Source organism: Trachypithecus francoisi, unplaced genomic scaffold (genome assembly GCF_009764315.1).
Source record: "Trachypithecus francoisi isolate TF-2019V2 unplaced genomic scaffold, Tfra_2.0 Lachesis_group0, whole genome shotgun sequence".
NCBI classification, from domain to species: Eukaryota; Metazoa; Chordata; class Mammalia; order Primates; family Cercopithecidae; genus Trachypithecus; species Trachypithecus francoisi.
The window spans coordinates 119036981-119062183 of NW_022681453.1; the positions used below are offsets into that span (position 1 = coordinate 119036981).

The 25203-nt window shown below is 39.2% G+C and overlaps 1 protein-coding gene across 2 annotated transcripts in view; it reads left to right on the plus strand.

Annotated features, from left to right (window-relative positions):
- The window catches only part of FNDC3B (fibronectin type III domain containing 3B), a 378980-nt gene that overhangs the window by 348817 nt on the left and 4960 nt on the right, over positions 1–25203 (plus strand). For both annotated transcript variants that reach the window (XM_033211719.1, XM_033211718.1), the window contains exon 25: positions 1033–1160. In XM_033211719.1, coding sequence (XP_033067610.1) covers positions 1033–1160 — 128 coding nt within the window. The remainder of the gene's footprint in view (positions 1–1032; positions 1161–25203) is intronic.

Here is a 25203-nt window from a genome sequence, read left to right on the forward strand (position 1 = left end):
CTGTTTAATCTGATAGGCTTCCTTATTTAGTTTTTTCATAAAATGCTTGGAATTTTGGTCAGGTATTTCCAGCATAGGCTTCTTTTTTTCTTCTTCTTTCTTTCTTCTTTCTTCTTCTTTCTTCTTTCTTCCTTCTCCCCCGCCCCCCTCCTCCTTCTTCTTAAGGAACGCATTATTTTTCTGAAACAGTGTCACACAGAATTGCAAGTAGAAACAACTCTCTCTAAAGAATTAGTTGCATGTAATTAGGGGTTAAAGTATAAGGGGGTTCAGACAGGAGATATACGTTCTAGTTACAAAATAGGAAAATGTCATATTGAATCATAGAAGTTATGAAAATATTTTTTAAATCTAGAATATTTTAAGTGCCTTGCTACAGACTAATATAATTTAGTTTAAATGAGAATGAGGAGTTCAGTAAGTGAAAAATAAAATATATATAAATATAATTTAATTTTTAAAGGCTTTCAGTGCTACCCATTCTCCAGGACTGCTCTCACATGTCACCTGCTCCTCAAACTTTCCTTAGATCCCCACCCAGTTATGCTCTTTTCCTCCCCTGGAAATTCCCAGTGTTTTGTTTGTATCTCTCATTTTTATTCTCTGATGTTTCTTTTTGTATGCGTCTCATACCTTGCTCTCCCCTTCCTTCAACTAAATCTTAAGTTTCTTGAAAACAGGGTTTACTTTGCCTGTTTTTGCATCTCCCAGAATACCTAGTACAGGGCCTAAGCCATAGAGGATGCTCAATTGCCATAGGAGAAAAAAAGATGTGATCCACATCAAGCTGTTATTCATGGGATAATGGGCAAAGGATTTTTTCATCAATGGCTTTTTAGTCATGGAGTAACTTCTCTGTGCCTAAAGGGCACCCTGATGGTTTTATGAGTGCCTGGGCAAATAAACTCCTCTCTCAGGGCAAACACAGGCACAATCTTGCTGTCTCGTGGATTCTCACAAATAGTGCTAAAGTGTTGACTATTAACATGATATTTTGAATTTTGAGCTTGGATGTGTGGATTTGTATTTCAGCACCTCGAGTAACACAGTTAGAAGGAAATTCATGTGAAATTTTATGGGAGACGGTACCACCAATGAAAGGTGACCCTGTTAACTACATTCTGCAGGTATTGGTTGGAAGAGAATCTGAGTACAAACAGGTAAGAACCAACGTACATGGCACATGTGCGACTGAGTATGGCTGGTTCCATGCCTCTGCTCATTGCTATGAATGACTCAGTGAACTATGTTTTTCTTAAAATCAATGATAGAAACTGCCTAACTTGTACTTATTACATAATTCTTCAGAGTGTGTGAAGCCTAGTTGACATTTTGTATATGGTGGTATTCATCTTCAATTTTCAGTTCTCAAGCATATGCTCGTCTTAAAGAGTTGTAAAGTGTTTATTTGTATTTGACATTGATGGTGAGGTTTGCATGTATCAAAGTCTGTATGTAACTGAAAACTAAAGTGCCTGTGATTTTACTATAGAGGGGAAGTAGTCTCTCTTTCTGTTGTTGTTAGTATTGATCTTTTTAGTTATTATACTGTAAGTTCTGGTATACATGTGTAAACATGCAGGTTTGTTACATAGGTATACTTGTGCCATGGTGGTTTGCTGTGCCCATCAACCTGTCATCTACATTAGGTATTTCTCCTAATGCTATCCCTCCCCTTGACCCCCACCCCCTGTCAGGCCCCAGTGTCAGATGGTCCCCTCCCTGTGCCCATATGTTCTCATTGTTCAACTCCCACTTATGAGTGAGAACATGCAGTGTTTGGTTTTCTGTTCCTGTGTTAGTTTGCCAAGAATAATGGTTTCCAGCTTCATCCATGTCCCTGCAAAGGACATGAACTAATTATTTTTTATGGCTGCATAGTATTCCATGGTGTATATGTGCCACATTTGCTTTATGCCTAACACTGATGGGCATTTGGGTTTGTTCCAAGTCTTTGCTATCGTAAATAGTGCTGCAGTAAACATATGTGTGCATGTGTCTTTATGGTAGAATGATTTATAATCCTTTGAGTATATACCCAGCAATGGGATCGCTGGTCAAATGGTATTTCTGGTTCTAGATCCTTGAGGAATTACCACACTGTCTTCCACAATGGTTAAACTAATTTACACTCCCACCAACAGTGTAAAAGTGTTCCTATTTCTCGACATCCTCTCCAACATCTGTGGTTTCCTGACTTTTTAATGACTGCCATTATAACTGGCATGAGATGGTATCTCATAGTGGTTTTGATTTGCATTTCTCCAATGACAAGTGATGATGAGTTTTTTTCATATGTTTATTGGCTGCATAAATGTCTTCTATTGAGAAGTGTCTGTGCATATCCTTTGCCCACTTTTTAATGGGGTTGTTTGTTTTTTTGTTGTAAATTTGTGTAAGGTCCTTATAGATGCTGGATATTAGCCCTTTGTCAGATGGATAGATTGCAAAAATTTTCTCCCATTCTGTAGGTTGCCTGTTCACTTCGATGATAGTTTCTCTTCCTGTGCAGAAGCTCTTTAGCTTACTTAGATCCCATTTGTCAATTTTGGCTTTTGTTACCATTGCTTCTGGTGTTTTAGTCATGAAGTCTTTACCCATGCCTATGTTCTAAATGGTATTACCTAAGTTTTCTTCTAGGGTTTTTATGGTTTTAGGTCTTACGTTTAAATCTTTAATCCATCTTGAGTTAAATTTGTCTAAGTGGTAAGGAAGGGGTCCAGTTTCAGTTTTCTGCATATAGCTAGCCAGTTTTCCCAACACCATTTATTAAATAGGGAATCCTTTCCCCATTTCTTGTTTTTGTCAGGTTTGTCAAAGATCAGAGGGTTGTAGATGTGTGGTGTTATTTCTGAGCCCTCTGTTCTGTTCCATTGGTCTATATATCTGTTTTGGTACCAGTACCATGCTGTTTTGGTTACTGTAGTCATGTAATATAGTTTGAAGTCAGGTAGCGTGATGCCTCCAGCTTTGTTCTTTTATGCTTAGTATTGTCTTGGCTATACATGTTCTTTTCTGGTTCCACATGAAACTGAAAATAGTTATTTCTAATTCTGTGAAGAAAGTCAGTGGTAACCTGATGGGAATAGCATTGAATCTATAAGTTATTTTGGACAGTATGGCCATTTTCATATTGATTCTTCCTATCCATGAGCATGGAATGTTTTCCATTTGTTTGTGTCCTCTCTTATTCCCTTGAGCAGTGGTTTGTAGTTCTCCCTGAAGAGGTCCTTCACATCTCCTGTAAGTTGTATTCCTAGGTATTTTATTCTCTTTGTAGCAGTTGTGAATGGGAGTTTGCTCATGATTGGGCTGTCTATTATTGGCATATAGGAATGGTTGTGATTTTTGCACATGGATTTGGTATCCTGAGACTTTGCTGAAGTTGCTTATCAGCTTAAGGAGTTTTGGGGCTGAGACAATGGGGTTTTCTAAATATACAATCATGTCATCGAGGGGAAGTAGTCTTAACCTAACTACTGAAGCCTACATTCTGTCTACCTTTTTTTTTTTTTTTTTTAAATAATTTAAGTTCTAGGGTACATGTGCATAACGTGCAGGTTTGTTACATATGTATACTTGTGCCATGTTGGTGTGCTGCACCCATCAACTCGTCAGCACCCATCAATTCGTCATTTATATCAGGTATAACTCCGAATGCGATCCCTCCCCCCTCCCCATGATAGGCCCCGATGTGTGATGTTCCCCTTCCCGAGTCCAAGTGATCTCATTGTTCAGTTCCCACCTATGAGTGAGAACATGCGGTGTTTGGTTTTCTCTTCTTGTGATAGTTTGCTAAGAATGATGGTTTCCAGCTGCATCCATGTCCCTACAAAGGATGCAAACTCATCTTTTTTTATGGCTGCATAATATTCCATGGTGTATATGTGCCACATTTTCTTAATCCAGTCTGTCACAGATGGACATTTGGGTTGGTTCCAAGTCTTTGCTATTGTGAATAGTGCAGCAATAAACATACGTGTGCATGTGTCTTTATAGCAGCATGATTTATAATCCTTTGGGTATATACCCAGTAGTGGGATGGCTGGGTCATATGGTACATCTAGTTCTAGATCCTTGAGGAATCGCCATACTGTTTTCCCTAATGGTTGAACTAGTTTACAATCCCACCAACAGTGTAAAAGTGTTCCTATTTCTCCACATCCTCTCCAGCACCTGTTTTTTCCTGACTTCTTAATGATTGCCATTCTAACTGGTGTGAGATGGTATCTCATTGTGGTTTTGATTTGCATCTCTCTGATGGCCAGTGATGATGAGCATTTTTTCATGTGTCTGTTGGCTGTATGGATGTCTTCTTTTGAGAAATGTCTGTTCATATCCTTTGCCCACTTTTTGATGAGGTTGTTTGTTTTTTTCTTGTAAATTTGTTTGAGTTCTTTGTAGGTTCTGGATATTAGCCCTTTGTCAGATGAGTAGATTGCAAAAATTTTCTCCCATTCTGTAGGTTGCCTGTTCACTCTGATGGTAGTTTCTTTTGCTGTGCAGAAGCTCTTTAGTTTAATCATATCCCATTTGTCAATTTTGGCTTTTGCTGCCATTGCTTTTGGTGTTTTAGACATGAAGTCCTTGCCAATGCCTATGTCCTGAATGGTACTACCTAGGTTTTCTATAAGGGTTTTTATGGTATTAGGTCTAACATTTAAGTCTCTAATCCATCTTGAATTAATTTTCGTATAAGGAGTAAGGAAAGGATCCAGTTTCAGCTTTCTACTTATGGCTAGCCAATTTTCCCAGCACCATTTATTAAAGAGGTAATCCTTTCCCCATTTCTTGTTTCTCTCAGGTTTGTCAAAGATCAGATGGCTGTAGATGTGTGGTATTATTTCTGAGGACTCTGTTCTATTCCGTTGGTCTATATCTCTGCTTTGGTACCAGTACCATGCTGTTTTGGTTACTGTAGCCTTGTAGTATAGTTTGAAGTCAGGTAGCGTGATGCCTCCAGCTTTGTCCTTTTGACTTAGGATTGTCTTGGCAATGCGGGCTCTTTTTTGGTTCCATATGAACTTTAAAGCCGTTTTTCCAGTTCTGTGAAGAAACTCATTGGTAGCTTGATGGGGATGGCAGTGAATCTATAAATACCTTGGGCAGTATGGCCATTTTCACGATATTGATTCTTCCTATCCATGAGCATGGTATGTTCTTCCATTTGTTAGTGTCCTCTTTTATTTCACTGAGCAGTGGTTTGTAGTTCTCCTTGAAGAGGTCCTTTACATCCCTTGTAAGTTGGATTCCTAGGTATTTTATTCTCTTTGAAGCAATTGTGAATGGAAGTTCATTCCTGATTTGGCTCTCTGCTTGTCTGTTACTGGTGTATAAGAATGCTTGTGATTTTTGCACTTTGATTTTGTATCCTGAGACTTTGCTGAAGTTGCTTATCAGCTTAAGGAGATTTTGGGCTGAGACAATGGGGTTTTCCAAGTATACAATCATGTCATCTGCAAACAGGGACAATTTGACTTCTTCTTTTCCTAACTGGATACCCTTGATTTCTTTCTCTTGCCTGATTGCCCTAGCCAGAACTTCCAACACTATGTTGAATAGGAGTGGTGAGAGAGAGCATCCCTGTCTTGTGCCAGTTTTCAAAGGGAATTTTTCCAGTTTTTGCCCATTCAGTATGATATTGCCTGTGGGTTTGTCATAAATAGCTCTTATTATTTTGAGGTACGTTCCATCAATACCGAATATATTGAGCGTTTTTAGCATGAAGGGCTGTTAAATTTTGTCAAAAGCCTTTTCTGCATCTATTGAGATAATCATGTGGTTCTTGTCTTTGGTTCTGTTTATATGCTGGATTACGTTTATTGATTTGCGAATGTTGAACCAGCCTTGCATCCCAGGGATGAAGCCCAGGGATGAAGTGAATAAGCTTTTTGATGTGCTGCTGAATCCAGTTTGCCAGTATTTTATTGAGGATTTTTGCATCGATGTTCATCAGGGATATTGGCCTAAAATTTTCTTTTTTTGTTGTGTCTCTGCCAGGCTTTGGTATCAGGATGATGTTGGCCTCATGAAATGAGTTAGGGAGGATTCCCTCTTTTTCTATTGATTGGAATAGTTTCAGAAGGAATGATACCAGCTCCTCCTTGTACCTCTGGTAGAATTCAGCTGTGAATCCATCTGGTCCTGGACTTTTTTTGGTTGGTAGGCTATTAATTATTGCCTCAATTTCAGAGCCTACTATTGGTCTATTCAGGGATTCAACTTCTTTCTGGTTTAGTCTTGGAAGAGTGTAAGTGTCCAGGAAATTATCCATTTCCTCTAGATTTTCTAGTTTATTTGCATAGAGGTGTTTATAGTATTCTCTGATGGTAGTTTGTATTTCTGTAGGGTCCGTGGTGATATCCCCTTTATCATTTTTTATTGCGTCTATTTGATTCTTCTCTCTTTTCTTCTTTGTTAGTCTTCCTAGCGGTCTGTCAATTTTGTTGATCTTTTCAAAAAACCAACTCCTGGATTCATTGATTTTTTGGAGGGTTTTTTGTGTCTCTATCTCCTTCAGGTCTGCTCTGTTTTTAGTTATTTCTTGCCTTCTGCTAGCTTTCGAATGTGTTTGCTCTTGCTTCTCCAGTTCTTTTAATTGTGCTGTTAGAGTGTCAATTTTAGATCTTTCCTGCTTTCTCTTGTGGGCATTTAATGCTATAAATTTCCCTCTACACACTGCTTTAAATGTGTCCCAGAGATTCTGGTATGTTGTATCTTTGTTCTCATTGGTTTCAAAGAACATCTTTATTTCTGCCTTCATTTCGTTATGTACCCAGTAGTCATTCAGGAGCAGGTTGTTCAGTTTCCATGTAGTTGAGCCGTTTTGATTGAGTTCTTAGTCCTGAGTTCTAGTTTGATTGCACTGTGGTCTGAGAGAGAGTTTGTTATAATTTCTGTTCTTTTACATTTGCTGAGGAGTGCTTTACTTCCAATTATGTGGTCAATTTTGGAATAAGTGGATGTGGTGCTGAGAAGAATGTATATTCTGTTGATTTGGGGTGGAGAGTTCTATAGATGTCTATTAGGTCCGCTTGGTGCAGAGATGAGTTCAATTCCTGGATATCCTTGTTAACTTTCTGTCTCGTTGATCTGTCTAATGTTGACAGTGGAGTGTTGAAGTCTCCCATTATTATTGTATGGGAGTCTAAGTCTCTTTGTAAGTCTCTAAGGACTTGCGTTATGAATTTGGGTGCTCCTATCTTGAGTGCATATATATTTAGGATAGTTAGCTCTTCCTGTTGAATTGATCCCTTTACCATTATGTAATGGCCTTCTTTGTCTCTTTTGATCTTTGATGGTTTAAAGTCTATTTTATCAGAGACTAGGATTGCAACCCCTGCTTTTTTTTTGTTCTCCATATGCTTGGTAGATCTTCCTCCATCCCTTTATTTTGAGCCTATATATGCATGTGAGATGGGTCTCCTGAATACAGCAGACTGATGGGTCTTGACTCTTGATCCAGTTTGCCAGTCTGTGTCTTTTAATTGGAGCATTTAGTCCATTAACATTTAAGGTTAATATTGTTATGTGTGAACTTGATCCTGCCATTAAGATATTAACTGTTTTTCTTGCTCGTTAGTTAATGCAGTTTCTTCCTAGCCTCGATGGTCTTTACATTTTGGCATGTTTTTGCAATGGCTGGTACCGGTTGTTCCTTTCCATGTTTAGTGCTTCCTTCAGGGTCTCTTGTAAGGCAGGCCTGGTGGTGACAAAATCTCTAAGCATTTGCTTATCTGTAAAGGATTTTATTTCTCCTTCACTGATGAAACTTAGTTTGGCTGGATATGAAATTCTGGGCTGAAAATTCTTTTCTTTAAGAACGTTGAATATTGGCCCCCACTCTCTTCTGGCTTGTAGAGTTTCTGCCGAGAGATCTGCTGTTAGTCTGATGGGCTTCCCTTTGTGGGTAACCCGACCTTTCTCTCTGGCTGCCCTTAAGATTTTTTCCTTCATTTCAACTTTGGTGAATCTGGCAATTATGTGTCTTGGAGTTGCTCTTCTGAGGAGTATCTTTGTGGCGTTCTCTGTATTTCCTGAATTTGAATGTTGGCCTGCCCTGCTAGGTTGGGGAAGTTCTCCTGGATGATATCCTGAAGAGTGTTTTCCAACTTGGTTCCATTTTCCCCATCACTTTCAGGCACCCCAATCAGACGTAGATTTGGTCTTTTTACATAATCCCATACTTCCTGCAGGCTTTGTTCATTTCTTTTTCTTCTTTTTTCTTTTGGTTTCTCTTCTCGCTTCATTTCATTCATTTGATCCTCAATCGCTGATACTCTTTCTTCCAGTTGATCAAGTCGGTTAGTGAAGCTTGTGGATTTGTCACATATTTCTCGTGTCATGGTTTTCATCTCTGTCATTTCATTTATGACCTTCTCTGCATTAATTATTCTAGCTATCATTCTTCCACTTTTTTCAAGATTTTTAGTTTCTTTGCGCTGGGTACGCAATTCTCCTCCTTTAGCTCTGAGAAGTTTGATGGACTGAAGCCTTCTTCTCTCATCTCGTCAAAGTCATTCCCTGTCCAGCTTTGATCCATTGCTGGCGATGGGCTGCGCTCCTTTGCAGGGGGAGATGCGCTCTTATTTTTTGAATTTCCAGCTTTTCTGCCCTGCTTCTTCCCCATCTTTGGTTTTATCTGCCTCTGTCTTTGATGATGGTGACGTACTGATGGGGTTTTGGTATAGGTGTTCTTCCTGTTTGATAGTTTTCCTTCTAATAGTCAGGACCCTCAGCTGTAGGTCTGTTGGAGATTGCTTGAGATCCACTCCAGACCCTGTTTGCCTGGGTATCAGCAGCAGAGGTTGCAGAAGATAGAATATTGCTGAACAGCAAGTGTACCTGTCTGATTCTTACTTTGGAAGCTTCCTCTCAGGGGTGTACTCCACCCTGTGAGGTGTGGGGTGTCAGACTGCCCCTAGTGGGGGATGTCTCCCCAGTTAGGCTACTCAGGGGTCAGGGACCCACTTGAGCAGGCAGTCTGTCCGTTCTCAGATCTCAACCTCTGTGTTGAGAGATCCACTGCTCTCTTCAAAGCTGTCAGACAGAGTCGTTCGGGTGTGCACAGGCCTCTGCTGCTTCCCCTGTTGCTTTTTAGCTGTGCCCTGTCCCCAGAGGTGGAGTCTACAGAGACAGGCAGGTTTCCTTGAGCTGCTGTGAGCTCCACCCAGTTCGAGCTTCCCAGCGGCGTTGTTTACCTACTTAAGCCTCAGCAATGGCGGGCATCCCTCCCCCAGCCTCGCTGCTGCCTTGCGGTTAGATTGCAGACTGCTGTGCTAGCAATGAGGGAGGCTCCGTGGCCGTGGGACCCTCCGGGCCAGGTGTGGGTATAGTCTCCTGGTGTGCCCGTTTTCTTAAAGCGCAGTATTGGGGTGGGAATTACCCGATTTTCCAGGTGTTGTGTGTCTCAGTTCGCCTGGCTAGGAAAAGGGATTCCCTTCCCCCTTGCGCTTCCCAGGTGAGGCGATGCCTCGCCCTGCTTCAGCTCTCGCTGATCGGGCTGCACTAGCTGACCAGCACCGATTGTCCAGCACTCCCCAGTGAGATGACCCCAGTACCTCAGTTGAAAATACAGAAATCACCGATCTTCTGTGTCGCTCACGCCGGGAGTTGGAGACTGGAGCTGTTCCTATTCGGCCATCTTGCTCCACCCGCGCCCCCCCCCCCCCCCCGTCTACCTTTTTTGTAGAAGTAATGGAAGGTTAAGGAGATGATGCATAGGCCCTGGAGGCCTATGATTCAGAAGCTCTAAGTCATGCATGTCACCCTTTAATGTCAAAGGAATTACCTGGGAATCTGTTAAAATGCAGATTCTCACCTGGTAGGTCTTCGGTGGAGGTTCACCCTCCCAGGTGACACTGACATTGCTGATCCATGGACCGTAATTTGCATAGCAAGGCTCTGTAGATCACATAATAAACCCATGTAAGAGAGAATGCAGTTGGAATATAGCCAGATAAGAAATTAGTTTTATCATGCTTCATGCCCTTGTTGATTCTTAATTCTTCCAAAGAAGGATCAGATCACTGACTCTGAAGGATTTAGATACTCTACAGGCTTTCATAATAGTCCCTAGAACGTGTTTTTGTCAGATCAGAATATAAATATTATGTATTCCATTAGGAAAGCTGAGGTGCATTCTTCATCAGCACTTTTAGTAGGGGCATTCATTTATATCAAACATAAATGCCACCTGTTTTCTGAAACACTAGCATAATTTATAAAAAACTTTGTTCAGTTCCAAATACACAAGTAGAAAATAATTTGATTCAGAGTTTCCGCTAAATTGCTCATTGGTGTTTGCTATATGATAAAGAATATTGGCAAATAAAATGTGTTTAAAAATAAAAGGTAATTTTGGACATTTTGCTGTACTTTGTTATGATGTATCCGATAAAAGATTGAATTGTTTTAAACAAAAAACTTTATCCTAAATATGACATCTACCAGTGTCAATTAACATCAGTGGATGATGTCACCAAAGTTTCCATGATTCCTCTTAAATAAGAACAAAAACACTATGGTTCCTTTTATTTTTGAATCTCATTTTGTACAATATATTCCATTTCAGAGTAAATAACTTACATGTGTAATTGTTTTATTTTACCAGAAAGATATGATTGGTTTCAGGGTCTTAGCTCAAATAGAGAGCAGAGAATTTATTCTGTTCCATAGCAATGTGAAATGAGGTGTTAAGAAATTTTACAACATATCATTTGATGCTCAACGATAATTCATTTCCCAACAGTACATTGATCGCACATTTGTTATTGTATTGTAAAAATCTTTTATTCTACGTGCCATGTTTTCCACGTGTTCTTGGAAAAATGTTCTGCTTCCCAAAGCACAGTGTATGCTGTTTTCTGTTGAAAAAAGCAGCATCGTTTGCTTGGTATCTATACACATCAGGCATTGCCAAACTATAGGAGAATCTATTCAGTAATTTAGATTGTATTGGCAGATGGTCTGTTTTGAATCTGTTGTCTGTTTAATGTTACATATTTAGACCCGTGGCCATATAAATGCTAATATACTAATGCATAATCATGTGTATGCCACAGAGTATTTTTCTTATTTTAACCAGTTATAAACAAAACGTGTCTTGTTGTAAACAGGTGAAAGAAAATACAGTACTGTATGGCAGGCTCAGTAGATGAGGGTTAGCATTCTCCACATGCCCATGTGCTTCCTGCATTTACCAAGAAATGATTAAGGAGAATAGTGGTACATGAAAAGCCACAGTTGAGTCAGGGACAATTTGTACTGGTTTCTTTTTTTTTTCTTGGACTTCTCCCTATTCAGCAAACATTAACTTAAACATGATGTTTTAGTACTTCATTCATTGTTCTGGACATGAGCTAGGGAATAAAACATATTTATGTGTGCAGAACAATGGTTAAAATAATTACAGTTCAAGGATAACAGGCAACGGGCTTTGAATTCATAGAGGCAAAGCAAAAGAAAATGAGAGGTAATTATTGCTATACATCCACCACAGTGGAGCTACAGGCTCACTGTGCATACCTCAATTATAGCACTAATCAGACAGGACCCACTAATACATGGGCTTGTGTTATTCATTTTTATTTTTCCAGTACTGGCACATAGTTTGGCACTCAGTAAATGTTTCCTGCATGCGTGAAAGACGCAGTTTCAAAGCACCAGGGTTATTTATACCTGCAGTGGTGAGGAGAGTAAATTTCAGCATAGAAAGAAAAAAATCACCCCTAATAGGATAATATCCTCTTCCCCCACGCTCTTTTTTGGTTTTTTGTTTTTTTGGACAGAGTCTCACTGTGTCGCCCAGGCTGGAGTGCAGTGGCACGATCTCGGCTCACTGCAACCTCCGCCTCCCGGGTTCACGCCATTCTCCTGCCTCAGCCTCCCGAGTAGCTGGGACTACAGGCGCCCACCACCATGCCCGGCTAATTTTTTGTACTTTTAGTAGAGACGGGATTTCACTGTGTTAGCCAGGATGGTCTCGATCTCCTAACCCCGTGATCCACCCTCCTCGGCCTCCCGATGTGCTGGGATTACAGGCGTGAGCCACTGCGCCCGGCCCCTCCCCCAAGCTCATTTTTATAGGCAACATATGACAAGGGCCATGGCCTTTTCTGATGTTTTGCTTGAAGCATCAACTCTAACTTTGCCTTGGTTCTAGGTGATTCGCTTTCTGTTGTTCAAGTGTCACGATGTCGGGCAAGCGACTGATTTTAATTATTAATCTATTAACTTGAAGTATTAAATTATTACTCACAATTTTACTCTTCATTAGATTGCATGCATATTTGGTTTGCCTTTTGCCATTTAATAAACATTCCAAGCACAGCTTTTTCTCCAGGAAGCTTAAAACTTCTTTTCAGACAGGATTAACTGTCAAGTATTCTTTAAAAGAAAGAAAATTGTGTCTATATGCATGTGACTTCTTATTTTGCACAAGTTATGGCATAGACAGTTTCATGCATAATAAGAAGTAAAGCAAAACAATTCATATTCATATTCCTGTTCAGGCAGCAATAACTTTTACAAGAAGTATTGAATATAAGCATTGAAGACAAGGAAAGGATCAACAAATTGTGAGAAATTATTACCTATTGGCAGTCAAAATTTATGAAAAATTACTGAAATTCTTGGTGCTCAGATTTGTTTCATAAAGAAAACCTCTGAAGTATCTAGAAATCTATAAAGCTCCACATTTAATTTGATGGTATTTCTGTATCAATATATTTTTATCTTGTATCATTCTTAGAATATAGTATCAAGGCGTGCATTGATTCTACATGGTATCACAAAAAGTACCACAAGGAAAGATCTTCTCTTGACCAAAGTATTTTAAAGTCTTGGGAGTCTGCAACACATCCTGGCTGGAGCCTCCATTTTTTTTTTTTTTTTTTTTTTTTTTTTTTTTTTTTGAGATGGAATCTTGTTCTGTCACCCAGGCTGGAGTACAGTGGCATGATCTCGGCTCACTGCAACCTCTGCCTCCCAGGTTTAAGTGATTCTCTTGTCTCAGCTTCCCAAGTAGATGGGATTAAAGGCACCTGCCACCATGCCAGGCCAATTTTTGTATTTTTAGTAGAGATGGGATTTCACCATGTTAGCCAGGCTGGTCTCGGACTCCTGACCTCAAGTGATCCACCTGCCTCAACCTCCGAAAGTTCAGGGATTACAGGCGTGAACCACCCTGCCCAGCCCCTTCATCATATTTTTTTAATGACTTTCAACTCATTTCCCTAATACAGAAATTAAACAATGAGGCTATGACTGTCTCATAGCACAGTTTTTTATTTCTGCATGAATAAAGGGTCAGATTTAGAACAAAGTAAAAATAGATCAAGATAGACCTCTTTAAAAACCATCATTTATTTTACTGATTCTTAGTTTGTTTTAGTTTTATAGGTTCATTTAAGTATCTGAAGGCTGTGACCCCTTATATCAGAAAAATTCCCATACATGTACCCATACCTCTCCTTAAAATTTCATGTAAAATGAAATGATAGTCACTTTCATGGAGTCCAGGTAGAGGACCCTGGTTTATTGAGAAACTGTCAGGTGTTTTACATTGTGAGGGATTCCTGGGTAGTCTTCTAAGAGTTTATAGGCCCATTGGGTGAAAACCCCCAGGAAGCAGTTCAGTAACGGTACCCTTGCCTGTCATATTTGGCTCAAGGACAAAGTTACCTGCCCAACATTATGCCCTCAATAGAGGGGGCTTGCAGGTTAGCACATTTCCCCTTGAGCCTGGTAGGCATAGTAGGGGAGACATGGGGACAAGTCTTCCTCCCATAGTCATGTAATTATTGAGGAATTAATTCACCTACCTGAGTCTTGGCTTTCTCATTGTAACTCTAACTCCGATCGTTACTGTGAGCATTAGATCATTCAGTCATGAGAAGGAGCTGTACAGATGACAACATGGGGCAATTATATCTCCCTTTCAGTCCTTGGGAGGGGTGACATCAATAAAGAGATGAAGGTAAGCCTCCAGCAGCCGAGCATGCACTGTTCTCGCCACCCTTCCCAAAAAGCTTCCTGTTATTTACAGGATTTCAACTGTGCAGCATGTTATTTTGAATTAAGGGTTATGGATTCTTCATTTCAGTTGTCTGGGTATTACTTTAAATCCTCTCATTTGGAATAAACATGTCAAGATTACTTTAAAATATATTGTTCATCAAATCAAGAACAGAAATAGTCTTTGTAAAAATAATAATGCTTCTATACTTATTACAATATTATGATTGGTTACTTCAATAAAAAACATCTCAAATGGAGCCGTGCCGTTTAAATTGGATTGAGTCAAAAGGAAAAGCCCATAATGGTGCCTTTGTCAAAATGAATGAAAACAAAGGGACACAAGGCATGGCCTGCTGCCCTAATGCGCAGAGCTGCACAGTCCTGGGACAGGCACAGCTGTATATGGCAGGCCTGGCAACGTGGTGATTTTTGTGACATCATTAGTTCCTAAGTACTGTGGGTTGTAAGTGTCTATGGCCATGCCTGGACACCAAGTCAGCATCATGAGGCTCCCCTTCCATTTGACTTCTGCAAGTCCTATATTTGTAGGCCCCAAGGATCCCTGGCTCCAAGCATTTGTCCTAGAGTGTTACACATGATTCCGGGGGGGGGGGGGGGGGGGGGGGCAGGGAAAGTACAATCAAGTAGCAATATACTATGTCATGTTGACATTTCTTAGATGCCTACTACATTCCAAGCCCCGTCCTAGGAGGTTGCTACATGTTATCCCACTTAATCTTAATCCGTAATCCCATAATCACACGAGTCTGTTATCTTCATGTGGGGGTGGGGTATGTTTCTCATCTGCAGAAAGTTATCACCTTCAAGGGACAGGTATTACAAAGGTGTTGAATTAATTTTCAGTTATTTGGGGTTCTTAATCGTATCTGGGGCTTTTGGATCTCATATTTTAGTTTTAAAACCCCATCAGTTTATAGTTAATAACATAGGTTTACAAGTGTAATAACTCAAAAATTTATTTCATTTAGTTGTATAAAATATTATTGGCTTATTTCCCATGCAACCATTTAGTTAAAAAAAATTGAGACATTACATTTCATTTTAAAGCTCGTCTTTGTTACTTTCTTTGAACCTGAAAATCCTTAATCTGTTACTCTAAAAAAATCTTCACTGAGATATGACTGACCTCACTACACTGGTCTGTGTGAATTTGCTGGCTTTTAAGGACATTATAGTCACAGCCAAGATAGACAAGCTATGAAGTATGTGTGCTCTCACATTTACGTATTTATACAACTAGAAGAGTATTTGCAAAGTTTTAATATTTGGATCACTTCAAAAACTATTAGAACATATTAGAAAAACTATTCACGTGTTGGGGGTGGCTCATGCCTGTAATCCCAGCACTTTGGAAGGCCGAGACGGGCAGATCACAAGATCAAGAGATAGAGACCATCCTGGCTAACACAGTGAAACCCTGTCTCTACTAATAATACAAAAAATTAGCCAGTCGTGGTGGCGGGCGCCTGTAGTCCTAGCTACTCGGGAGGCTGAGGCAGGAGAATGGCATGAACCCAGGAGGTGGAGCTTGCAGTGAGCGAAGATCACCCCACTGCACTCCAGCCTGAGCGACAGAGCGAGACTCTGTTTCAAAAAAAAAAAGAAAAAAGAAAAACTATTCACGTGCATAAAATATACTAGAAACTCCATATTTTCTATCAATAGACTCCATTTTTTAATGCACCTATACCAAACTCTCTCTTGCCCCTGTGGTCTGTGTGTGCATCTGAATGCTTACTGTTCACATTTACTTGTTAGTTTCTCTTTTCAAACATTGTGGTATCAGAATGTCTACTCTTTGAGTATTTGAGGGTTCTAATTAGAGAACATTCACTGAGCATCTACTTTGTTCAAGCCATTGTGCTGGTTGCTCTGGAGATATGGAAATAATAGAATACTGTCTCACTCAATATATTTATCTTAAATGTAAAAAAGATAATGTTAACATTGTGTTGGCAAGGCTTGTGAAAGAGGGAAGCTGTTCCTATTAAAATAACAAGAATAGCTAAAAGAAAAACATTTACAAATTAAAAGCTAACTTTTGATTAGGCTTTCGTTAAGAAAGTTCCCTTCAGTTAGCTATTCATATTATTTTACTATGTTTTTTGCCTAATGGTACAAGAAAAGTAGGATTCCTTTATTTTTAAAATACATTTTCAGATATCTTCCACTCTACAAAGTTAAAGTTGGGAAGTTTCGTTAAAATTAATATATGAAGTCTTTGTCCAAGAGTCTCTAAATTGGGTTTCTGGGAAATTAAATATACGTTTGGGCTCACTTTTTTTGTTTTTAATCTTACCAGGGTTTGTCTTGAACTCCTAACCTCAAATGATCCTCCCGTTGAGCCCACTTTTTAAAAGAGAATGTAGCCGTACAAATTCTGGAAACTGTAGAAATAATTAAAATAGATATAAATGTACATTTATATTCACTTCCAGAAGTCTCTAAAACATTTGTGGGGATAGGTTATTAAGTGGTTTTGTACAGCGACGTCATTGTTTGATGGCAGAAATTAGAGGCCACATCACAAAAACACTGTCCAAGTGTTTAGCAGAAACTGAGCAGAGAGCTGCTTTCAATAACATCATAAAAGATAGTGTTTTCCTTTATGAAGCAGCAGGAGCCATGGTAGGATGATTTAGAAGGTCTTTCATGGAAATACCAGGGAGTTAGCAGCGAGATATGGGAAGACAAAGTCAGAGGCCATGAAACCTGGACACAATGTCACACTGTAGTCATTAGAAGAGGAGTAAAGTGGAGGACAATAATGGAACAGGCAGAGCTGGGGCAATTTCAGTGGTGAGGGTCGGTGTTTGAGTTGGAAGTGGGATCTCATCTGGGATCCAAACTGCCCTTATTTGCTAAGAGACTTTAAGAAATTAACAGCCTCTCTGAGCCTTAGTTTCTTCGTCTCTAAAATGAAAGTAATGATATTTACCTGACAGCATGATTAAGAAGATTAAATTCAATAAAGCAGACTTACCCTCCAGCATATTCCTTTTGCAAAGCATTTTCCACATCCATTTTCTCGATTGATCCTCAACCTCCTTTGGAGTAATATTACTATTAGGTACTGGTTCTAGCTCTGTGTTAAAGATGAGAAAACTAAGGCACAAAGCTGTTACTTGCATGAGATCACAGACCTAGTAAGTAGCAGAGCAAGGACTTCGAGTGAAATCCTGATTCCAGTTTCTGTGCTTGAGAAAAGTCTTCTTAATGCTTCCTAGTGCCAAGTCACACCAGCCAGACCCAGCTCCCAGGATTGCACAGAGAAAAAGAACTCTTAATGACTACGTTATTTGACCCTTTGATAATCAGGGTAAACAAATATTTCAAGAGGTGTCACCTGCAAAAGAATCAGTGAAAGAGGTATATTAGAAAACTTTGCTCAGATGTCAGCTTTTCTCCAACTTGATAAACATCCCAACATTAACTTATCACCACCATAGAGTGTCAGAATAAATTGTATACCTGTGACTTTGAAGATAGGGGGAAACCATCTTCAAAGCCCAGATGGCAAATGTGGAAGGACTTGCTTTATCAACTTGGTATAGTCCCAGAGGTTGCAAATTATCCCCTTCATAAACAGTTTCCAAGAAAAGCATTCTATACTTAAGAAATTAAATATAAATTAAGAAAATAAAGAACATTCACAACTAAAAGCTCTGTTTAAAGAAAAAAAAAATGGCTATTGTTTTCCTGAGACCCCTCACATGTTGGGAAATAACTTATAGAGAGTCAGTTTCCTTGTGGTGTAGTCTGAACTCTTGAATAGCTGGCTGTGTATGGATTGGGACAGTCACCATAACAATGGGCTCATCTTCAGACATTCATTTAGATTCATCATTGGAACTGTGAGCAGTGAGAAAGGAATTGTCTCTCAGGACCGCGTGGGGTTTGCTTACAGCTCTTCTTAGTTGCTGCAGCCTAGGCTATCTGTAACTCAAAACAGCTATGGCACATGCCACAATTTTAAGAAACAAGATAACTCACCAGGAGGAATGTGCTTAAAATCTTATAAAAAGAATAACAAAAGCAAGATAAATCTGGAAAAGTATAAGTAGTAAGCAGAATTGGTTGTCTGGAGTTTAGTCACTAAGCAAAAATATAATAATAAGATGCTTAAAGTAAAGTTTGAAAATGAGGGAGGAATCTCCTTAAAAGGGTAACTACCAGGTGAACATTGGAAGCCTGGCCTCTGTTCCAAATCATAAGATCCTTTTGCTGTCTTTCAATCTGGACCCAACACTAAATTCATGTCCAGTGCACTTGTATTCACTAATGGAATGTCCTGTTTCTTGGTGGAAGCTTACACAGTGGGCTTTCGAAACATGTAGTAGAGACATTTATAGATTCCCACTAACTAAATAGCTGGCAAGTTTTTCAAGCAAAGTTGAATTTGTTGGAAATTCATTTCTAGGGTATTTGTATTAATAGGCAGAATTATTTGGATTGAAGTCACCAATAAACAGACATAAAGTAACTGGATGAATTTTTTCTTTTTTTTTTTTTGAAACAGAGTGTCACTCTGTCTCCCAGGCTGGAGTGTAATAGCACAATCTCGGCTCGCCGCAACCTCCACCTCCCAGGTCCAAGTGATTCTCCTGCCTCAGGCTCCTGAGTATCTGGGATTAAGTAATCTGGGATTACAGGCATATGCCATCCCACACGACTAATTTTTATATTTTTAATAGAGATGAGGTTTCATCATGTTGGTCAGACTGGTTTTGAACTCCTGACTTCAGGTGATCCACCCACCTCGGCCTCCCAAAGTGCTGGGATTACAGGCGTGAGCCACCGTGCCCAGCCATGAATTTTTTTTTTTTTTAATATACTTTAAGTTCTAGGGTACATGTGCATAACGTGCAGGTTTGTTACATATGTATACTTATGCCATGTTGGTGTGCTGCACCCATCAACTCGTCAGCACCCATCAAGTCATCATTTATATCATGTATAACTCCCCAATGCAATCCCTTCCTCCTCCCCCCTCCCCATGATAGGCCCCAGTGTGTGATGTTCCCCTTCCCGAGTCCAAGTGATCTCATTGTTCAGTTCCCACCTATGAGTGAGAACATGCGGTGTTTGGTTTTCTGTTCTTGTGATAGTTTGCTAAGAATGATGGTTCCAGCTGCATCCATGTCCCTACAAAGGACGCAAACTCATCCTTTTTGATGGCTGCATAGTATTCCATGGTGTATATGTGCCACATTTTCTTAATCCAGTCTGTCACAGATGGACATTTGGGTTGATTCCAAGTCTTTGCTATTGTGAATAGTGCCGCAATAAACATACGTGTGCATGTGTCTTTGTAGTAGAATAATTTATAATCCTTTGGGTATATACCCAGTAGTGGGATGGCTGGGTCATATGGTACATCTAGTTCTAGATCCTTGAGGAATCGCCATACTGTTTTCCATAATGGTTGAACTAGTTTACAATCCCACCAACAGTGTAAAAGTGTTCCTATTTCTCCACATCCTCTCCAACACCTGTTGTTTCCTGACTTAATGATTGCCATTCTAACTGGTGTGAGATGGTATCTCATTGTGGTTTTGATTTGCATCTCTCTGATGGCCAGTGATGATGAGCATTTTTTCATGTGTCTGTTGGCTGTATGAATGTCTTCTTTTGAGAAATGTCTGTTCATATCCTTTGCCCACTTTTTGATGGGGTTGTTTGTTTTTTTCTTGTAAATTTGTTTGAGTTCTTTGTAGATTCTGGATATTAGCCCTTTGTCAGATGAGTAGGTTGCAAAAACTTTCTCTCATTCTGTAGGTTGCCTGTTCACTCTGATGGTAGTTTCTTTTGCTGTGCAGAAGCTCTTTAGTTTAATCATATCCCATTTGTCAATTTTGGCTTTTGCTGCCATTGCTTTTGGTGTTTTAGACATGAAGTCCTTGCCCATGCCTATGTCCTGAATGGTACTACCTAGATTTTCTTCTAGGGTTTTTATGGTATTAGGTCTAACATTTAAGTCTCTAATCCATCTTGAATTAATCTTCGTATAAGGAGTAAGGAAAGGATCCAGTTTCAGCTTTCTACTTATGGCTAGCCAATTTTCCCAGCACCATTTATTGAATAGGGAATCCTTTCCCCATTTCTTGTTTCTTTCAGGTTTGTCAAAGATCAGATGGCTGTAGATGTGTGGTATTATTTCTGAGGACTCTGTTCTGTTCCATTGGTCTATATCTCTGTTTTGGTACCAGTACCATGCTGTTTTGGTTACTGTAGCCTTGTAGTATAGTTTGAAGTCAGGTAGCGTGATGCCTCCAGCTTTGTCCTTTTGACTTAGGATTGTCTTGGCAATGCGGGCTCTTTTTTGTTCCATATGAACTTTAAAGCCATTTTTTCCAATTCTGTGAAGAAAGTCATTGGTAGCTTGATGGGGATGGCATTGAATCTATAAATAACCTTGGGCAGTATGGCCATTTTCACGATATTGATTCTTCCTATCCATGAGCATGGTATGTTCTTCTATTTGTTAGTGTCCTCTTTGATTTCACTGAGCAGTGGTTTGTAGTTCTCCTTGAAGAGGTCCTTTACATCCCTTGTAAGTTGGATTCCTAGGTATTTTATTCTCTTTGAAGCAATTGTGAATGGAAATTCATTCCTGATTTGGCTCTCTGTTTGTCTGTTACTGGTGTATAAGAATGCTTGTGATTTTTGCACATTAATTTTGTATCCTGAGACTTTGCTGAAGTTGCTTATCATCTTAAGGAGATTTTGGGCTGAGACGATGGGGTTTTCTAAATATACAATCATGTCATCTGCAAACAGGGACAATTTGACTTCTTTTCCTAACTGGATACCCTTGATTTCTTTCTCTTGCCTGATTGCCCTAGCCAGAACTTCCAACACTATGTTGAATAGGAGTGGTGAGAGAGGGCATCCCTGTCTTGTGCCAGTTTTCAAAGAGAATTTTTCCAGTTTTTGCCCATTCAGTATGATATTAGCTGTGGGTTTGTCATAAATAGCTCTTATTATTTTGAGGTACGTTCCATCAATACCGAATTTATTGAGCGTTTTTAGCATGAAGGGCTGTTGAATTTTGTCAAAAGCCTTTTCTGCATCTATTGAGATAATCATGTGGTTCTTGTCTTTGGTTCTGTTTATATGCTGGATTACGTTTATTGATTTGCGAATGTTGAACCAGCCTTGCATCCCAGGGATGAAGCCCACTTGATCATTGGGGATAAGCTTTTTGATGTGCTGCTGAATCCGGTTTGCCAGTATTTTATTGAGAATTTTTGCATATATGCACCCAATACAGGAGCACCCAGATTCATAAAGCAAGTCCTTAGAGACTTACAAAGAGACTTAGACTCCCATACAATAATAATGGGAGACTTCAACACTCCACTGTCAACATTAGACAGATCAACAAGACAGAAAGTTAACAAGGATATCCAGGAATTGAACTCATCTCTGCACCAAGCGGACCTAATAGACATCTATAGAACTCTCCACCCCAAATCAACAGAATATACATTCTTCCCAGCACCACATCGCACTTATTCCAAAATTGACCACATAATTGGAAGTAAAGCACTCCTCAGCAAATGTACAAGAACAGAAATTATAACAAACTGTCTCTCAGACCACAGTGCAATCAAACTAGAACTCAGGACTAAGAAACTCAATCAAAACCGCTCAACTACATGGAAACTGAACAACCTGCTCCTGAATGACTACTGGGTACATAACGAAATGAAGGCAGAAATAAAGATGTTCTTTGAAACCAATGAGAACAAAGATACAACATACCAGAATCTCTGGGACACATTTAAAGCAGTGTGTAGAGGGAAATTTATAGCACTAAATGCCCACAAGAGAAAGCAGGAAAGATCTAAAATTGACACTCTAACAGCACAATTAAAAGAACTAGAGAGGCAAGAGCAAACACATTCAAAAGCTAGCAGAAGGCAAGAAATGACTAAGATCAGAGCAGAACTGAAGGAGATAGAGACACAAAAAACCCTCCAAAAAATCAATGAATCCAGGAGTTGGTTTTTTGAAAAGATCAACAAAATTGACAGACCGCTAGCAAGACTAATAAAGAAGAAAAGAGAGAGGAATCAAATAGACGCAATAAAAAATGATAAAGGGGATATCACCACCGACCCCACAGAAATACAAACAACCATCAGAGAATACTGTAAACGCCTCTACGCAAATCAACTAGAAAATCTAGAAGAAATGGATAATTTCCTGGACATTTACACTCTCCCAAGACTAAACCAGGAAGAAGTTGAATCCCCGAATAGACCAATAGCAGGCTCTGAAATTGAGGCAACAATTAATAGCCTACCCACCAAAAAAAGTCCAGGACCAGATGGATTCACAGCTGAATTCTACCAGAGGTACAAGGAGGAGCTGGTACCATTCCTTCTGAAACTATTCCAATGAATAGAAAAAGAGGGAATCCTCCCTAACTCATTTTATGAGGCCAACATCATCCTGATACCAAAGCCTGGCAGAGACACAACAAAAAAAGAGAATTTTAGACTAATATCCCTGATGAATTTTTTTTTTTAAGACCCAACAATATGCTACCTACAAGAGTCACCTCACTTTTAAGGACACACATAGACTGAAAGTAAAAGGTTGGAAAAAGATACCCATGCAAATAGAAACCAAAAGAAAGCAGGGATAGCTAAATTTATGTGAGACAAAATAGACTTTAAGTCAAAAACTATAAAAAGGACATTATATAATGATAAGAGCATCGATTCCTCAAGAGGATATAATAGTTATAAATATGTATGCACCCAACATTGAAGCACCTAAATACATAAAATATTGAAGGATCTGAAGGGAGGAATAAATTGCAGTACAATAATAGTAGGAGACTTTAATAACCATTGGACTTGAACAAATTAATAAACATTGGACCTGAACAATACTGTAGACCAAATGGGCCTAATTGATGTTTCATCCAACAGCAACTGTATACACATCCTTCTCAAGCATACATGGAACATTCTCCAGGATAGATCAAATGTTAGGGCACAACACAAGCCTCAGCAAATTTTAGAAGCCTGAAATTATATCATGTGTCTTTTCAGACCACAGTGTTAAGAAACTAGAAATCAATACCAGAAGGAATTTTGGAAAATTCACAAATACATGGAAATAAAAAACATGCTTCTGAACAACAAATGGGTCAATGAAGAAATTAAATGGAAGTTTAAAAATCTTTTGAGGCAAATGGAAATACACCGTATTAAAATGTGTGGGATACGGCTGGGCGCAGTGGCTCACGCCTGTAATCCCAGCACTTTGGGAGGCCGAGGCTGGTGGATCACAAGGTCAGGAGATCAAGACCATCCTGGCTAACACGGTGAAACCCATCTCTACTAAAAATACAAAAAATTAGCCGGGCGTGGTGGCGAGCGCCAGTAGTCCCAGCTACTCGGGAGACTGAGGCAGGAGAATGGCGTGAACCCAAGAGGTGGAGCTTGCAGTGAGCCAAGATTGTGCCACTGCACTCCAGCCTGGGCGACAGAGCAAGACTCTGTCTCAAAAAAAAAAAAAAAAAAAAATGTATGGGATACAGTAAAAGCAGTTCTAAAAGCAAAGTTTAAACACCTACATCAAAAAGGAAGAGAGATCCCAGCCTAACATTATACCTCACGGAACTGCGGGGAGGGAGAAACTAAGTCCAAAGTTAGCAGAAGGAAAGAAATAAGATGGAAACAGAAATAAACGAAGGAGACTAGAAAAACAGTACAAAGATCAACCAAACTAAGAGTTGTTTTTTTTGAAAAGAGAAAATCAACACATCTTTAGCTAAGCCAAGAAGACACAAAATCAGATACCACAGAAATACACAGGAACATTTGAGACTGTTAGGAATAAATATATGCCAACAAATTGGATAACCTAGAAGAAATGCATAAATTTCTAGATATATGCAGCTTACCAACACTGAAGAAATAGAAAATCTAATAGACCAGTGGGTGAGGAGATGAAGTCAGTAAGTTTTCCATCAAAGAAAACCCTAGGACCTGATGGCTTCATGGCTGAACTCTACCAAATATTTAAATAACTAATACCAGTCCTTCTCAGATTCTTTCAAAAAAGTAAATGAGGAGGAAATACTTCCAGACTCTTTTTTGCAAGGCCAGCATTATCCTCATACAAAAGGCAGGCAAGGACATTACAAAAGATAATAATAATAAATTACAGGCCAATATCCTTTATGAACATAGATGTAAAAATCCCCAATATAATACTAGCAAGCCCAATCCAACAAATTCAACAACACATTAAAGGATCATCCACTATGATCAAGTAGGATTTATCCCTGGGATGCAAGGATGATTCAGCGTACCCAAATCAACAAATGTGATACATCATTAACAGAATGAAAGCCAAAAACCATATAATTATCTCATTAGATGCAAAGAAAGTGTTTGACAAAATTGACAAGTTTATTAAAATAGTTTGTTGCTGAGTTATTTTTCAGTTCTAAATATCAATAATAATAATAGCTAACTCCTACTGTGCACTAACTTCATACCAGGTGTGTTTTAAGCACTTCACAGGTATTAACTCAGTGCTACTCAGATAGAGTTCCATGAATTTTATTTTCTTTTTTAATTAGCCAGATCTCTTACTGATTTGGTTTTGTTTCAGCTATTTTTTCTATCCATTGACTCTAATATAAGCCATAAATGTTTATGCAATTTTAATCTGATTATCATTTCCTCTTAGGTTTTTTGAGGATTGGTTTCATTTTGCTAGAAGAACCTTGTGAGACCTTCTTCCTCCATCCCCCTTCAGAGACTTTTGTTAGTTTCAGTCAACCAGAATGTGATAATGTCTAAGTAAACTGGTCATTTTCAAGTTTCTATAATAGTAAGCCTCTTGATGATTAGTGTTAACAAACAGGAAGAAAACATCCCAGATTCTTAATAGAAGAAATCAGATTTGTCATACAGAGATGGAAACTCAAGACAGACCACCAAATTATTTAAATGTTAGTTTGTGATAAAGTGGGCTACATCCAAAAAAATTCCTCAGGAAAACAATTAGGCATGCCAGAAAACTGGGAGGAAATATTCTCAACACATATATCTGTCTAAGGACTTATATCCAGATCACATAGCAAGGCCCTGCAAATTAATAAAAGTCAAGCAAATTTCAAATTAAAGATAG